The sequence below is a fragment of the Sus scrofa genome, chromosome 1 (assembly GCF_000003025.6).
Source record: "Sus scrofa isolate TJ Tabasco breed Duroc chromosome 1, Sscrofa11.1, whole genome shotgun sequence".
NCBI lineage: Eukaryota > Metazoa > Chordata > Mammalia > Artiodactyla > Suidae > Sus > Sus scrofa.
Genome location: NC_010443.5, coordinates 145,306,656 through 145,324,913, shown reverse-complemented (window position 1 = coordinate 145,324,913; position 18,258 = coordinate 145,306,656). Strand labels below are relative to the sequence as shown.

The 18,258-nt window shown below is 42.8% G+C and overlaps 1 protein-coding gene across 1 annotated transcript in view; it reads right to left on the bottom strand.

Annotated features, from left to right (window-relative positions):
• The window catches only part of TARSL2 (threonyl-tRNA synthetase like 2), a 55,427-nt gene that overhangs the window by 32,849 nt on the left and 4,320 nt on the right, over window positions 1–18,258 (bottom strand). Inside the window, exons 3-8 of the mRNA XM_021084977.1 lie at window positions 13,459–13,582; window positions 11,208–11,329; window positions 9,564–9,681; window positions 6,506–6,570; window positions 1,230–1,308; window positions 176–322 (exon numbers count right to left, since the gene is read on the bottom strand). Coding sequence (XP_020940636.1) covers window positions 176–322; window positions 1,230–1,308; window positions 6,506–6,570; window positions 9,564–9,681; window positions 11,208–11,329; window positions 13,459–13,582 — 655 coding nt within the window. The remainder of the gene's footprint in view (window positions 1–175; window positions 323–1,229; window positions 1,309–6,505; window positions 6,571–9,563; window positions 9,682–11,207; window positions 11,330–13,458; window positions 13,583–18,258) is intronic.

Sequence of the window (18,258 nt, the reverse complement as noted above, 5' to 3'; positions counted from 1 at the left end):
AAGGAAAGAGGTTAGAAGACATCTGGGGTAAGGCACATGAAAGAACTCAGCAGCAAACTCTGAGCACCAGCAAAACAGAAGACAGGAGAGGAGAAGCAGTGTTAGTTTTAAGCCAGCCTGGCTGGGATGTGATCACAACTCAGCTCCCAAGGTAGTGCTCAACCAAGCAGCATACCTTCCCAATCTTCCTGTGATCCCGGGTCTTGGCTTCCTCCTGGAGCTTCTCCCAGTCTGTCATCATCTGGTCATCAGGAAAGGAAATCCCGTAGACCCTCTGCAGGGTTTCCATTTCAGGATTCTCCTCCCAGTATGTTGAGGCACTCTAAACATACCAAACACTTGGTTGCAAATAAAACTTCTCCAAAGTATGTACAGTTGGTTCATACAAGGGGCCTGGGCTCCTCTGCATTTTGATATCAGCAGGGTGTCCTGGAACCAGTGCCCTGCAGATACCAAAGGACAACTGGACACAATTTTCTACCCTAACATCAACACGGCTTAATTAAAGATGATTTTTTGTAGTGTTAGAAAGAATCTTCAGTTGTTCCTAACTAAACCTTCCCAACCCAAATCACACCATCCCTCACTAAATCATGTAGTCAGTCTGCTGTGGATTCTAGGAATGAAAAGTGAGAAAGCAAGCGTGGACATTAGGGAAGGCTAGCAACCAAGTGCATCAGCAAGGAGAGTGCAGCAGAGGAAGAGGTGTGGGATGTAGAGGCTGGCCTTGCTGACCCTTGGCTGATGGTAACAAAGTGCCATCATAACCCCTCATTCTCCTGTGAGAAGACCAAGGCCTGGGAAAGATAGGACTGTAAGGTAGTGCCGGGCCTCTTCACCCCAGAGCATATATTCTGCATCACACCACTCTACCCTTTTTTATTCTCTTCCTACAATACATTATTCTCACATGCAGATAAATGCTCATATGCATTAGGGCAATTCCAGAAAACAATGGCACGCAGAACCGGATCTTAAAATAGATGAAAAAAGAAATGCACTGTAACACAGTAAGGTCAAATGATAAACAATTAAAGGCTACGCATAATGTTTTAATTATCAAACTTCTAAAAAGTTATATTATTTTTTAAAGTCCATATAAAAATCAAATAAGATTCAGGTATTTTTAAACGGCATGGTGCTCAGATCATAAAAAGATATTATTGAACTACCATCTTATCTAGTTCACCTTAAATTTGCTATATTAAGAAAAAAAAATCAATCCTTACCTTGAAAATCTTTATGGCATTAGTTTTTCCAGTGTGTCTTACATGGGGTCCTTTGCAAAGGTCAACCAGTGGACCGCATCTGTAACGAAATATTTAAAACATGCCCAGGCACAGTTATAGCTTTTTGGCTATTCATTTTTAGAAACCCGATTCTATGTTTTGGGGCAATGTTTAATTCAGGAACAATGTAAACTAATTTAAATTATTTTTAATTCAGGGTGCAGGAAAGAAGCAATTAATCTAGTCTCAGATCCCAGCCTTCCCTCCTTGGCTCAAATTCAAAAGCTACAGATTCTTTGGAAAGAAACTGTGCCGAGACACCACTTTTCATTCTCACATCCTAAGGCTCTGAAAAACCTTCACTGTCATAACATCAAAAAGCCATTTCCCTGTTCTACACTAATTTTCAAAGCCAAATTATATGAAATTTATTTTAAAAAGTACATTACCTTGAGATTTTACATTAAAAATAAACTTCACCAAACCCACAGAACACACAACACCAGGAGTGAACCATAATATAAACTTTGGACTCTGGGTGATCTGACATGTCAGTGTAAATGGACTCTAACTCCTGTCCCATCTGGTGGGGGTGCTGACCGTGGAGAAGGCTACACATGTATGGGGCAGGGATCTACAGGAACGATAGGAACTCTCTGTACCTTCCTCAGTTTGCTTTGACCCTAAAACTGCTCTAAAAAACAAAGTCTATTAAAAAATAAATACATAAACTTCAAGGTTTTGTTTGTTTGTTCTCAGGCCCTCTCGTTTCAAGACAAAATCCCTAACTGTCTCTTGGTTTATTCAAACACACTGACTTACAATGCAAATCTCAGGCAGAAGTTTAGATCAGAGATGACACCACATGAAAGGACATGGGGATGTAGCCGAGGACTCATGTAGTTCACACCCATGATGAACAAGGGACCACCTAACCCTAAAAAGCACAGACTCTTCTTCAGGTACAGAAACATTAACAGAGTTAAAACACTAGTAATGTAGGTCAGAGGAAAAGTGACTTAATATCAACAATTTAAGGAAAATTTAGTAAAGAAAGAAAATTGTTTCTTAACTATTCCAACCAGTTTTAAATATTTTTAAAGTTCATTGGTTAAAAAGTTAAAAATAATAATGACTACTGGAGTTCCCACTGAGGCTCAGTGGGTTAAGAACCCGACTAATATCCAGGAGGATGTGGGTCTGATCTCTGGCTTTGCTCAGTGGGTTAAAGATCTGGCATTGCCACAAGCTGTGGCGTAGATCCCAGATGTGGCTCAGATCCAGTGTTGCTATGGATGTGGCACAGGCCACAGCTGCAGCTCTGATTCAGTACCTAGCCTAGGAACTTTGATAAGCCACAAGTGCAGCCATAAAAAGCAAAAAACAAACAAAAAGCAATGACTACATAAAGGGACTGGATTATCTACCAAAGTAGAATGAAGCTTTAAAAATAGAAATGTCATTTCTTTGAGTGATCAGGCTTTATGTATTGTTGTCTTTCAAAGAGGGAGGTTGCAAGTCAACTCTCAGAGAGATGGAAAAATGCCTGAGTAGCACAAACGATGTCGATAAGCTAATCTTTATTTTTTCTTAATTTTTTTGTTTTGTTTGTCTTTTTGCCATTTTCTTGGGTGCTCTGGCGGCATATGGAGGTTCCCAGGCTAGGGGTCTAATCGGAGCTGTAGCCGCCGGCCTACACCACAGCCACAGCCACAGCAACGCGGGATCCGAGCCGTGTCTGTAACCTACACCACAGTTCATGTTAATGCCGGATCCTTAACCCACTGAGCAAGGACAGGGATCAAACCCTCAACCTCATGGTTCCTAGTCGGATTCGTTAACCACTGCGCCACGACAGGAACTCCCAATAAGCTAATCTTTAAATAATTCCTAGGAAAAAAGCCAGCCATTCTAATTGATAGAATAAGTGTCAATGCTGACTTAGGTTTAAAAACAAAAAAACAAAAACAAAAAAAAAAAACCCAAAGGGTCCAAAATTTGAAGCCAGAAAGTCAAAACTTAGCATATCTTTTCAATTTATTTATTTACTTATTTAGTCTTTTGTCTTTTTAGGACGCCATCCTGCAGCATATGGAGGTTCCCAGGCTAGGGGGTCAAATCAGAGCTGCAGCTGCCAGCCTACACCACAGCCACAGCAACAAGGGATCCAAGCCACGTCTGCGACTTACACCACAGCTCATGGCAGTGCTGGATCCTTAACCCACTGAGCAAGGCTGGAGATCAAACCCACGTCCTCATGGATGCCAGTCAGATTCGTTTTCCCTGAGCCACAACGGGAACTCCTTTCTCCATTTATTTTTAAACTTAAAAATTGTTATGCTAATATTTATTTTTATCATAGGTAATAAATAATAAAATCTTATCAGGTCACTGGAGAGCAGCAAAAATAAGATAAGCATGGAAGTGTAAAATGGCTTTTATAAGAAATGATATTTTTAAAATGTTGTTTAAGAAGTGCACTGTGGTATAGTTACAGTCATCAAAACAGTATGGTCCTGGCACAGAAAGAGAAATATACATCACAGAACAGGATATAAAGCCCAGAAATAAACCCATGAACCTTACAAAAAAAGAAACAAGAATATACAATGGAGAAGACAGTCTCTTCAATAAGTGGTGCTGGGAAAACTGGACTACATGTAAAAGCATGAAATTAGAATACTAACACCATACACAAAAATAAAGTCAAAATAGAGTAAAGACCTAAATATAAGACTAAATGCTATAAAACTCTCGGAAAACATAAACTGAACACTCTGTCACATAAATAGTAGCAGTATCATTTTGGATCCATCTCCTAGAACAATGAAAATGAAAACAAAAATTAACAGATGGGACCTAATTAAAAACTTAAAAGCTTTTGTGCAGCAAAGGAAACTATAAACAAAAACAAAAACACAACCTGCAGAATGGGAGAAAAATCTTTGCAAATGAAGAGACCAACAAAGAATTACTCTCCAAAATATACAAACAGCTCATGCAGCTCAATATCAAAAAAAACAAACCAATCAAAAAATGAGCAGAAGATCCAAATAGACATTTTTCCAAAGACATACAGATGGCCAAAAAGCACATGAAAAGATGCTCAAGGAGTTCCCCTTGTGGCTCACTGAGTTACGAACCTGACTAGTATCCATGAGGATGTGGGTTCGATCTCTGGCCTCACTCACTAGGTTAAGCATCTGGTGCTGCGTTACAGGTCACAGATGCAGCTCCGATCCGTCGTTGCTGTGGCTATAGTGTAGTCCAGCAGCTACAGCTCTGATTTGACCCTTAGCCTAGCCTGGGAACTTCCATATGCCATGGGTACCACCCCAAAAAAAGGACAGAAATTAATTAATTAATTAATTAAATAAAATAGAATTACCACATGATCTAGCAATCCCACTTTTGGGCATCTGGAGATCCAAAAAGATACAAGTACCCCAATGTTCACTGCAGCACTACTTACATCAGCCAAGACACAGAAACATCCTAAATGTCCATCAACAGAGGAATGGATAAAGAAGATGTGGTACATATATACAATGGAATATTACTCAGCTATAAAAAGAATGAAATAATGCATTTGCAGCAACATGTATGTACCTAGAGATTATCATACTAACTGAAGTAAATCAGATAAAGACAAATATTATATGAGAAATCTAATGAAAAAACTCATACAGATGGCCTTAGAATAGAGACAGATGAGCAGACTTTGAAAACGAATTTAGTTACCAAACAGAACAGGTTGGGGGAGGAATAGACTGGGGTTTGGGATTGGCGTATGCACTACTGTGTATGGAAGGGATGGTCAACCGGGACCTGCTATATAGCACACAGAACTCTGTCCAGTATTCTGTGATAATCTCTATGGAAAAAGAATCTGAAAAATAATGGATTATGTATATGCATAACTGAATTACTTTGTTGTACAGCAGAAATTATCACCAATCAACTATACTTCAATACAACTTTAAAAAAAAAGCACTGTGCGCAGCTGTGCATAAGGGAGTTTGATCTTACTCATACATAGTACAATTAGGCCAGAGAGCCATAAGAACTTGGCTGAGCAAAGGAAGTGCTCTGCGGAGAATGTTTGGGGTCATAATTTTACAGGGACCAGGTCTTCTCTAATGGGATCGTGAGGGTCACACACACAACCAAAGAACAGGACGGGACATACAGGAATGGGCAAGAGGCAGCTGAAAAGTGGACGAATAAAGGAGCCTGGAGCCTAATCTTCAGCCCACCTAAGTGTTTTTGGTGTTGCTCCCTCTCGCCTCTGCTTCCCATCACATCTTTTCTCACTGTGAGTCCTGCTAAAGCATGGAGTGTGACGCTTTTAGATTCTAAGCAGCAGAAAGTAAGACGCAGAGAATCACTGCCTGAGGAGATGGCCCAAAGTAGCTCTCACTGCCCCTTAATAAGAATGTGGAAGAACGAACAAAATTTCTTTCTTTAACAGTCTCCCAAGGAGTTCCCATCATGGCTCAGTGGAAACGAATCTAACTAGTATCCAAGAGGACACAGGTTTAATCCCTGGCCTCGATCAGGGGGTTAAGGATCTGTCATTGCTGTGGCTGTGGGCCGGCAGCTACAGCTGCGATTGGACCCCTAGCCTGGGAACCTCTGTATGCTGTGGGTGTGGCCCTAAAAAGACAACAACAACCAAAAAAAACACCCCAAAAACAGTCCCCCAAAAGGTGAGGCCCTGGGCAAACACAGTCTCACCCACAGGGAGAAAGATGTTGTGACAGCTGACATCCAGAAAACAGATTTGGGGGTTTTCGTACCATCCTCATAAGCACAAATGAGAAAATAATAATTTCCCTTTGGTGATAACATTTCAGAGGCCCTATCTAAAGTAGTATTCTATCAACTGCAAATTTTCAAACAGACCACCCACCAAAGACAAACTGTTTTTTTTTTTTGTTTTGTTGTCTTTTTTTTTTTTTTGCTATTTCTTGGGCCACTCCAGCAGCATATGGAGGTTCCCAGGCCAGGGGTCCAATCGGAGCTGCAGCCACCGGCCTACACCAGAGCCACAAGCAACGCGGGATCTGAGCGCATCTGCAACCTACACCACAGCTCACGGCAATGCCAGATCCTTAACTCACTGAGCAAGGGTAGGGACCGAACCCGCAACCTCATGGTTCCTACTCGGATTCGTTAACCACTGTGCCACGACGGGAACTCCCGACAAACTGTTATTAACGGCAAATGCCTTTAATTTATCACTGAGCAAGGTTTAAAATTCACACAAACATTACCTGTAAACCGTGGTAGTCGGCGTTTTAATCTTTTCATTCAGGATGCGGCATTTGAATTTATTGTACTACAAAGAAAAGCACGTTTACATATTAACACATAGAATGTTTAAATAAGAGAAAATGTTCACTTTTTTTAACAAACATTGAATGGGCATCTAATATGTTCCAGGTGCTGAGACGGTGGAGACGCTAAGAGCTCACAGCCCAGAGCTGTGCTGTCCAGGACAGGAGCCCTCAGCCATTGCCACTGAGTATTCGAAATACAACTCATTTGAAACCATGTGCGCCATAAGTGCAAAACACACTGGATTTCAGAGGCATGATGTGGAAAAAAAAAAGGATATAAAATAGCTCAGTAATCATTTTTATGTTTGCTACATGTTGAAGCAATATTTCCAATTTACTGGGTTAAATAAAATGTTACAAAAATTAACTCTGCCTCTCTTTTACTGTTAAACTCCGGCTACCAGAAAATTTAAGATTATATAGGTGGCTCAGATTTGTATTTTGCTCACTGGACAGTATGTTCTAAAAGATTCCAATTTTAACTACATGAAATAAATAAAATCTTGAGGGTATAACTACATTTTTAACTTGTGTGAAAATTAAAACAAAGTTTACAGAGTTAAGAACATGACTGGTATCCATGAGATGCAGATTCAATTCCTGGCCTTGCTCAATGGATTAAGGGTCTGGCACTGCTGAAAGCTGCGATGTAGGTGGCGGATATGGCTTGGATCTGGCCTTGCTGTGGCTGTGTGCTGTGGTTGGTGGCTATGGCTCCAATTCAACCCCTAGCCCAGGAAATTCCCTCTGCCACAGGTGCGGCCCTAAAAAGATAAAAAGAAAGGAGGAAGCAGGGGAGAAAAGAAAGGGGAGTTTCCATCATGGTTCAGCAGAAATGTTTCCGACTAGGAACCATGAGGTTGAGGGTTCGATCCCTTGACCCACACTCAGTAGGTCAAGGATCTGGCATTGCTGTGAGCTGTGGTGTAGGTTGCAGATGCGTATCGGATCCTGCATTGCTATGCCTCTGGCATAGGTGGGCAGCTACAGCTCTGATTAGACCCCTGGCCTGGGAAACTCCATATGCCACGGGTGAAGCCCTAAAAAAGAAAAAAAACAAAAAAAAAAAAAAAAAGGAAGGAAGAAAAGAACAAATCGCGTTGTCAAGAATGTGGAGAATTGGAACCCTTGTGCACTGCTGGTGGGAATGTAAAATGGTACAATCACTGTGGCAAACAGTATAGCAGCGGCTCAAAAAATAAAACAGAATTTCCATATAATTCAGCAATTCCACTTTTGGGTATAAACTCAAAATACCTGAAAGCAGGGACTTGAACAGATATTTGTACACCCATGTTCACAGAAATATTTTTCTTAATAGTAATGCCATGGAACCGTACACTTAAAAATGATTAAAATGGTAAATTTTATATTTTGGATAGTTTCCTACACACAGAAAAAGGGCACCTGCAATCTTTACCAAGCCCAAATCTACTTTTCTTTTCTTTCTTTTTTTTTTTTTTTTTTTTTTTTGTCTTTTTGTCCTTTTTAGGGCTGCATCCATGGCATATGAAGGTTCCTAATCAGAGCTGTAGCTGTTGGCCTACGCCAGAGCCACAGCAACTCCAGATCCGAGCCATGTCTTCGACCTACACCACAGCTCATGGCAACACCAGATCCCTAACCCACTGAGCGAGGCCAGGGATTGAACCTGCAACCTCATGGTTACTAGTCGGATTCGTTTCCACTGTGCCATGACAGGAACTCCCAAATCTACTTTTCAATTCAAGCCCACAAAACTAATGACATTGTGCTTTCAAATTACATACTTTCTCTGATATTTGTGATTTTAAAAATAATATTAAGTATATATTTAAGTATATTGTTTAGGAGCTCCCTTCTGGCTCAGCAGAAACAAATCCAACTAGGAACCATGAGGTTTTGGGTTTGAACCCTGGCCTCAATCAGGGGGTTAAGGATCTGGCGTTGCCATGAGCTATGGTATAAGTTGCAGACATGGCTAGGATCTAATGTTGCTGTGGCTGTGGTACAGGCCAGCAGCCGTAGCTCTGACTGCTCCCCTAGCCTGGGAACCTCCATATATAAAAAGCAAAAAAAAAAAAAAGTACACTGTTTAAAACAATATAAAGAGAAAGCTGAAGTTTTATACAGGTTACTCTAGGCTAAAATCAACAGAAAACCCTAAAGAAAAGAGGAAAAAACAGAATTTTAAATGGCATTATAAATATTGTTAAATTCAATAGCCAGAACATTAACAACACTCAGAATTATTCATATTTATAAAAAACACATATGAAAACTCTTCACCTGCCTATGTCTCCACTAAAATTTTCTAGCAAATGTTTGGAACAATTTGGTGATCAACAGTCAGTCATTTGTTTTTTGTTTTTTTTTTTTTTGTCTTTTGTCTTTTTTGTTGTTGTTGTTGTTGCTATTTCTTGGGCCGCTCCCACGGCATATGGAGGTTCCCAGGCTAGGGGTTGAATCGGAGCTGTAGCCACCGGCCTACGCCAGAGCCACAGCAACGCGGGATCCGAGCCTCGTCTGCAACCTACACCACAGCTCACGGCAACGCCAGATCGTTAACCCACTGAGCAAGGGCAGGGACCGAACTCACAACCTCCTGGTTCCTAGTCGGATTCGTTAACCACTGCGCCACGATGGGAACTCCAGTCATTTGTTTTAAAATAGAAGTTGTCAGAGTTCCCGTTGTGGCTCAGTGGTTAATGAATCCGACTAGGAACCATAAAGTTGCAGGTTTGATCCCTGGCCTTACTCAGTGGGTTGAGGATCTGGTGTTGCCATGAGCTGTGGTGTAGGCTGCAGATGCAGCTCAGATCCCGTGCTGCTGTGGCTCTGGCGTAGGCTGGCGGCTACAGCTCTGATTTGACCCCTAGCCTGGGAACCTCCATATGCTGAGGGAGCGGCCCAAGAAATGGCAAAAAAGACAAAAAAAAAATTTTTTTAAATAAAAAAATAAAATAGAAGTTGTCTATGTTAATTATTTTTCACATTCCTGGCATGAAATCACCTTAAACATGTCCAGAAGGACCTCCTTGCTGACTTCTAACCTTTCGAAAGGCTGCTGTTCTTTTATGATGGCCTCACACGTGCTCTGCAGGGCTGGCAGCTCCGTGCTAGACACGGCCCTGTGGAGAAAGGCATTGAGAGCTAGCTCAGATTGTTCAGACACGATGCACACTCTTTCTGTGGACCTTTGTCCTCTGTCACTGACTGATTGGCTCAGGAACACCCTGACCTGCATTCACACTCAGATCTGACCTGCACCCTGTGTCAGCAGGTGTCAGCAGGGCAGCAGGACCTGCCCTGGGTTCTCTGAGAAACCCCAGCTGGACTGCAAGCTCCTCTGGAGCCTGACCTTCCGAGCAGTCTTCCTCATCCTTTACAGATTGACATCTCCATCTAAAAGCGTTGTGTGGAGCATTCACCATGGCCCTGCTCTAGACTGTGAGATCCAGGCCGAAGGAAGCTCTGAGCATGAGTGCAGGTCAGGGTGTTCCTGAGGGCAGCCACCTCTGCTGGGCATCCCCTGGTTTCTCTCAGGAGCTCCCTGGTCTGAGCTCATGGCCCTCCAGCCACAGTGGCCTCCCAGCCATCCCTCAAACAAGCCACACATACCCCCACAGCAGGGCTATCCCGCAGAGGCCTGGGACATTCTTCCCCCAAATGCCTATAAATACCCCGATAGCCTTAGGGCTCACTCTCTCCGTCCAGGCTCCTCCCTGCTTCAAGGTCATTTAGCTCTCAGCTGACCACCTGCCTGCATGGCCCACACCTCCTCTTCCCAGTGCTCATCACCTCCAGAAAGTAGATGGCTGTGTGTTTGTTTACAACTGTCTTTCCCCAACCAGACTGCTAACTCCATGAGAACAGGCTGATTTGTCCACTGCAGAGCCTAGGGCACACAGGAGGCGGAATGACTGGAATAGGCTGAGGAATGAAACTGGACAGGCTGAGGGCAGGAGCTTCAGAGCACTGGACGCCCAGGTAGGGAGGTCTATTAGGCAGCATGGAGGTGACCAATAATTGCAAAATGTACCACAGGCTTTCAGGCAGGAGACACTACAAGTCTATTTAAAGCAGAAGCAGAGAGAATGTGGGGAGTAAGGGGGAAGATTGAAGAGATAAAACTGGCAGTACTGGATGGAATGACTGGGTGGTGGGCATGGGAGGACCCTCAGGTTTCAGTTTTGACAGCTAGTGGTGTTAAGAGTTATGAAAAATATGGAAAAGGATGGGGCTGGGGCCAGGCCTGTTGCTCATGGTTTCCAGCACACATCTATCGAATGTGAGGCCTCTGTCCACCATCCGCTCTGGTCTCATCCATGGGAGACATCTGGCCAAAGTGGATGGGCACCCTCAACTATCACAATACAGAGCTGGGCTTATTGCTCTCCAAGGATTAGCCTACAACTCTGGTCTGAATTAGCATTTTGCTCTAGCAAGTCTCAGATAAGATAAATAGAGTATCACGTCCTTCAGAAGAAAAAAAAAACTGTTTGAGAAGTTACTCTTGAATCTAAACTCATACAAATCAAAATTTTCAAAAATAGTTACCCAGTCTATAATCACATTCTGTAATATATGTTCACTAAACCACTAAGTAACCATTATAAAACAGTGGCCTGTAAAAACGTGCACTCAGAGGTGTTACCTGTCTTCAGTGAACATGTCACAGTAAAACCCCTCGTCGGTGGGTGTGCTGCAGCAAAGGTGGCCTCCGAAGTGGAGCTCCATGGCTTCCCCGAGCACGTGGGCACTGGAGTGCCAGTACACCTGCAGGGCAGGACAGAGGCCACTGGGCAGCAACAACAGGTCTTGGAAAATTATCATGCAGACAATATGAGTAAGCAAGTAGAGACAGCTTAAAGGGATAAACACCAAAAACAAGGCCACATCCACTTGAACAGAAAAGCTTTGAGGACCACTTACAAGGGCATGTTTTCCGAGCCCTCCCTGGAATTCCACCAAGGTATCTGCTTGGTTCTAACTCACCACTGCTCCTCTGAGTCAGTCCTGAAGCCCCAGCTCCTAAATCATTTCCTCCCTCCCAACCCCTCCGGCACCAAGTCAGATGCAGAGGCCACTGTGGCTGCTCGTGACATCACTCCTGTTATTAACGACTCATGTTAACTTATATTTAATGTGCTAAATAGCATGTGAATGTGGAGGTGTGAAAGATGACGCAGGAAGATGAAAGGGTCGCTGAGGACTACCTGCTGGCTGCCTGGGTTCCCTGGGCAGGGTGTACATGAGTTAATTCACTGCAGCCACAGGCCGGTCATTAGCTCTACAACTTCAGAAAGGTGATTTGGTTTTGAACTACCAAGGAATCAGCAGTTTATGGATACAGTGAAACTAACCAGTCACCAAATAAACATAGATGCCAAAGGAACAAGATAATCAAGGCCTCTGGCAGCACTCTCCCTAATTCAATAGGAAGCAGATTAGGTTCAGAAAGCTGTCTGAGATGGTATATCGGGGTACAAGCAGTCAGCGGATGGAGCAGGCTCTGTGCAATCTCCACTGCCTTCATCACACCAGAGGGTCAGTTCCTGGGGCAGAGGCCTTCTGCTCTGGATGGTACAGGATGGCAGGCTAACTGCCAGTATCAGCCTGAGTCCACATATCAGTCCACACCTGGATACTGGATGGGCCAAACACAGTGTTCACAGTAACAGGAAAATAAAATCCAGCAGCAACAAAAAAGTCTTTGTTACTAAAAGAAGCATCAAGATCTTGGAAAAGTTACTTAACTGTTCTGAGCTGTGGTTGCCTCATCTGTAAAATGGGATTAACACAGTATCTATGTGATAAGGTAACTGCAGACTCAGGAAGATAAAGGACATAAGGGTCCTGGACTACTGCCTGGCACATAACAACTACTCAGGAAATGTTTACTACTGTTAACATTTTCATAAACAACCACAAGTGTTTTGGAAGCCCTACAACGGGATGCCAGGCACCATGCTATTGGGGTAGGCAGCGGGGTGTACTGACTAGGCACTCTGGGAAGATTTTCCACTCTAATGAGTACATTTTCTCCTTCATGATGTCCCTGACCACCAGGGAAAGAACTCCAAAGATGCCAACGCCTCCATGAAACACTCAGTTTGGTAGTTCCCCCATCCCCACCACCCACATATCCGACAGACTGAAAGAGTTCAGCAGCCAACTGTTAAAGAACCATGTCTGCAGGGAATCCAGAGCTAGCCTGTATAGGAAAGTGCCCGGGTTTCTGGCAGGATTCTGGCCCTTAGGAGAGAGTTGAAACTAACTGCCAAGCCAACTATCACCACTGCTCTTATGTGACCTTCTCCAGAGACTGGTACCATCTGAAAGCACTGAGTTGCTTCTTTTCCTGTTTACTAACACCCCCCACAACTAGAGGTGAACTCTCTGAAGCCAGAGCCTCTGCACCCCACATGGTCTGGTACATTCCTCCAATGCCTTAGATACCGATCTTAGATCTTAAATACTGAGGAAATAAATAAATGTTTACAAGCTCCAGGATAACATCTGGAATGAAGTCAGGTGACAGCTGTCTGGGTTTGATGTTAAGTGAATACATACAAGCTATTTATTTTGTTTAAAAACTGCTCTTTCTCGGTTACTTTTAAATATGGTATTAATGCTATATTTATTAAATAATATGCACACTGTAAACCTTAGAAGGCCACAAAACTCATCATTCTTGACTTCAATATGTGGTTTTGTACATAATGTAATTTACAACATAAATACCCAAAGTGTGGTTGGTTCTATTTTTGGTGGGGGGGCCATGCCTGTGGTATATGGAAGTTCCCAGGCAAGGATCAACCATGAATGATCGGCAGTGACAACATGGGATCCTCAACTCCCTGAGCCACCAGGGAACTCTGGTTAGTTGCTTTTTAAATACTTACAGCTTGAGCTTCCTCGTTATCAAAGGTAAGCAGCTCCAGTGTGGAATCTCCTTCCAATGGACGGTCCAAGTCCCATAATTCACCATTGACTTTGGCGATAACTGCGCTTTCTGCCAGTTCCTGACTAGTGAGAAAAAAGATAACTTATCACAGGGAGTTAACTTATCACAGGTTACAATGATTCATTAAAACAAAACATGAAAATAATTTCCAGGGTTTGTTTCTTTTTAAAGTGGATAGAAAGTACAAATGTACACTAAGAAGACAGAATTTTTACAAATTTTTGTAACATTTAAGTATAAAAGTGATATTATACATTCATTATAAAAACTCAGAAACAGAGAATGCACACGAATAAAATAAAAATCACATACATCTTACTTCCCAGAGATAACCACTCATAGCATTTTGGTACATGTCTTTCCAGTCTTTTCTATATCTGCTCCTCCTTCACACACACACACACACACACACACATACACGCACACCTTTTTAAAAAAACAAAAACCAAAGTTGCCAACATAATTTTAAAGCCTGCTTCTTCATAGCCATGCCATCAGAGAGTCTCCCAAAAGAATGTGGAAGGATCACACTGGTGCCAGAAGCCTTCTGCACATTAGGTCACTAGGTGTTTTGCCATTGAGGAGTGTACAGCACAGACATTCACACACAGGCGGCTTTGTTATTGGTGACTGTTCTGGGAATAAGCCCTCAGATGTAAAACTGTTAGGTCAAAGAGTATGTGCCTTTGATGCATTACTGATGAATATTGTCTGAAGGTACTATTTCCATGCACCATGAAAGATTTTTTAAATCTTTGCCAGTGTGATATTAGAAATGATTGTTTTAACTTGATTTATTCAATTACAATTTTAATAAGTGTTTACTGGTCAGTTTACTTTTATGAACTGTCTATGTCCTTTGCCTATTTTCTGCTGAGGTGTTGATCCCTTTGTGTGTGTGCATCTGCCTTTTCATTAACATTCATTGTTGTTTGAAAATTACTGACAAAAACAACATGGTAAGAGACCTGGAAAGCACAGAGAAAAAAAAAAAATCACCCTCAATCCCATCACTCAGAAATTACTGTTAACATTTTCTGTATGTCTTTTCATTTTTTTTGATAAATACATACAACAATATAAAAATTTCAATAGGATCATTCTGCTTAAGTTATTTGGTAACCATATTTTAAACTTAACAATAAATCACGACATTTTCCCCAACAGTAGACAGACCAGTAAAATACTCTAGAAGTTGCAAAAGAACAGAGATTTGCTTAATGAACCCATCATTGCTGGGCATTTGGGTTATTTCTTTGTGGGTTTTGATTTTCCTTATTTTGGCAATGACAAACAATATTTCAATGAACTTTTTCTTTTTTTTTTTTTTTTTTTTTGTCTTTTGTCTTTTTAGGACTTCACCTGCAGCATATAGAGTTCACAGGCTAGGGGTCTAATCAGAGCTGTTGCTGCCTCCCTATGCCACAGCCACAGCCACAGCCACAGCAACGCCAGATCCAAGCCGCATCTACAACCTACACCACAGCTCATGGCATCGTCGGATCCTTAACCCACCGTGTGAGGCTAGGGATCGAACCCGAAACCTCATGGTTCCTAGTCGGATTCGTTTCTGCTGTCTCACGATGGGAACTCCTGCAATGAATATTCTTAGTTCCCCATCATTTTCTCAGAAAAAATTCTAGCAGTAAAACTGCTGGGTCAAGGGATATGTACTTTTCATTACTTTAATTGGACTACATTGCCAAATTTTCCTACAGGAGAGGGTCCAAGAATACCTTCCTCTGTGTTCTCTTAATAGGGAGTATAGAACTGTGTCACCTTTGCAAACGTTTTCCTTGGCATTTCTGTGAGTCACCTGAGCATGTGGTAAAGAGCACACACATGTGGTAAAGAGCACACACATCAGGCCCATTTGGGCTGAAACACTAGAACATTTACTCAGCTTTTCTAAGCCTCCATCTCCTCATCAGTAAATTGAGAATTATAAGGCCTTCCTCATATGATTATTCTAAAAATTAAATGTGTCCTCATGATAAGACAATGTTCAATATTGTTATCAATGAAGCAGAAGTTTCCTTTCGTCTTTGCTAGACATGACAGATTGCTAATGGCACCTCAAGTCCATTCTTCCTTCCTCTATACTCAGTGTCCAGCCATCCTCATGGCAGGGTGTGGCCACTTGAGTAAGTTGGCAGCAATGGGTAGAAACAGAAGTGGTGTGCAGCGGTCTGGATTTCAGCCTTAAGATGACACAGGGCACCTGTCCATTCCCTCCCAGCCCTCTGCAGACAGAACATGCACATTCTATGACCTTTGAGTCGTAGAGAAATGGGAACACCATAGCAGACCACCCAGAAGCCAGGTGGAAGGAATTTAGGTCCCCAAATAAGCATACAGAGAAGTGCTGCCTGCCACCCTGGACTCCACACCCCCAGAATGCTATCAGGGGGACTTTGGCCATATTTAAGCCACTGAGTCCTCTGTGGTCTGTTGCAGCAGCTTAGCCTATGTCTTAACTAACACAGAAATAAGGACCTAGGAGTAAGTAACAAAACAAAGCCTGAGGCACTGGTTTAGCAAACAGCCTGTGTGTTATAAAAAAAGAGATACTAAGATGTGGAATGCCTAGAACCCTTGTTATAGCATAACAACATAGCTCATAAAACTTGCAGGCAAACTAATGTGCTCCCAATGCCTGTAGCGCATGAGCAAACAGTATAAAAAGGCAGAATGTTGGGGTGCACTGGATAACTCTTGTGGCTTTCAGGAAAATACTTCAAGAACAAGATAAGCTTAGGGGACTTGTCCAGCTTGCAAGCAGAGATGGCAGGGACAGGGCTTTGCCAAGGGAGGTGATCTCTGCCTGTGGCCTGCAATCCAAATTGAGAATTCAGACATGTGAGGCTGTGCAAGATGGGAAAAACAAACTTTTGTCCCAAACAGCAGGAGGAACAGGCACTGACAGTCCTTCTCAAAGGCCACACCGAGACAGACGACATGAGCCAGTCCAACACCTAGAATCAGAATAAGGGTGCCACCCTCCCACAGCCTATGGTTTTGTCTGATCTCAGTCCATTAATCTGAGGGAGAGAGGAACAAGCAAAGTGCAAACGCCAGGGAATAAAGGGCTGAGAAGTGTCTATCTAGAAGAAATCTTTAAGTAAGACTTCTTTCATGTGGATATGATTAGAAGCTTCTGGTTAGAAGCCACAAAGTTAACTGCTTGAAGAATTGTTCTGTCAAACAAACAATAAGCCCAGCTCACAAACACCTGCAACTGATCCTTACAGAAGCCCTGAGCCCCAGCGTGTGCACCAGCAGGGTCTGAATTCAGCAAACCATGAAGCCTCCACAAAGAAGAACTGTCTGCGCTTCAGATGTGGCAAATGAGAGTGAGGCACAATGATAGACCTTGTAAATCACAAAATCGGAGCCTAAAGAGGACTGTGGACAACAGAGATGCTCCAGGGAACAAAGGGTGGCCAGACAGGCTGACCCAAGCACCACCCACAGCCAAGCTGCTAGCAGGATCTGACAGCTTCTGAACATCACTGTCTGCCCATTGCTCCTCCTCTTTTTTCCTGAATGACACTCTGTGATTATCTGTGTTTATTTCTCCATTGCATATATGCGTGGCGTGGGCAGCCACTTCTCCTGGTTTACTTGCTGCTGCAGTGCAAGCAGCCAGCTGGATGGGGCTGTTCTGTGCTTCACTCAGATGTCAGTAGAAGGTTTTTCTACTTCGCAGGCCTGGAGCTGTGTCACTTGGGGAGGGAGGGAGTGTGAAGAATGATGAAAGGCAGGTGCTCCGTCTGGATGTCGGAGGGGCATGCTGCCCCCTAAACCATCCTTCCTCTCTTCCTTGGTGAGAATGATGAGGCTGGACATGGACATGCAGCTGGCCAGCAGGAGCTGTTTCCATTCACTTGCAGCTTGGTGTGGCCATGTGACTAAGTGTTGCAGGGGAATTAAAGTGTGCCACTGTAGGGTCTTGTTCTCAAAGCATCCTGGTTCTTCAGCTGCTCTGCCCCCTGCCTGCAGGTGGATCCATGGGACCTAGCTTCCACTCCTAGAAATGGACAAACCTACCTAAGGACAGCAGATCAACAAGACAGGAGGAATCGGGGTTCATAAATGACTGCCAGGCCACCACTAGACTGTTAGAAGAGAATGCTATTTAAGTCACTGCCTCTGAGAGGATCTTTCTTGCAGCAGTTTAGTCACAAGCCCCTGGGGGACTCCTAAAAAGAAATTACTAATCTATGGGATGGGCCCAAGAATCTTCTTTTCCATCAAGTTCCCAAGGGGGTGCTAATGCTGCTGGTTTGGGGACCACATTCTGAGCACTACTCTTCACTGAAATATGAGTGTCCTTTGCCCATTTTTTTCTACTAGGGCATTTTCTTAGGACAAATGGCTATGGTAGAGAATGACTAGGTCCCAGAGTTGGGGTTCATATACTACAGAAAAAGACTACATCTCTGCATCCCACTCCTGCAGCGCCATTTCCCCCAAATACTATCAATATTAACTAGTATTCATAAATCTTTGACAGATCAATAGATAATACACTTTAATTTTTCTAAGATTATCTTCTCTCAAGTTTTCATCTTTTTCCTATTTGAAAAACACTTAAAGAGCAATGATTTGTTTAATATGGTACTTTTTTTTTCAACATCTATCATTTTCCTTTTTGTGTCATTTTTACACATAGCCATTTTTCCTGAGTGTTTTTGAACACTCCATCTTTTCCTTAGTGATTTATACCCTAGGTCTT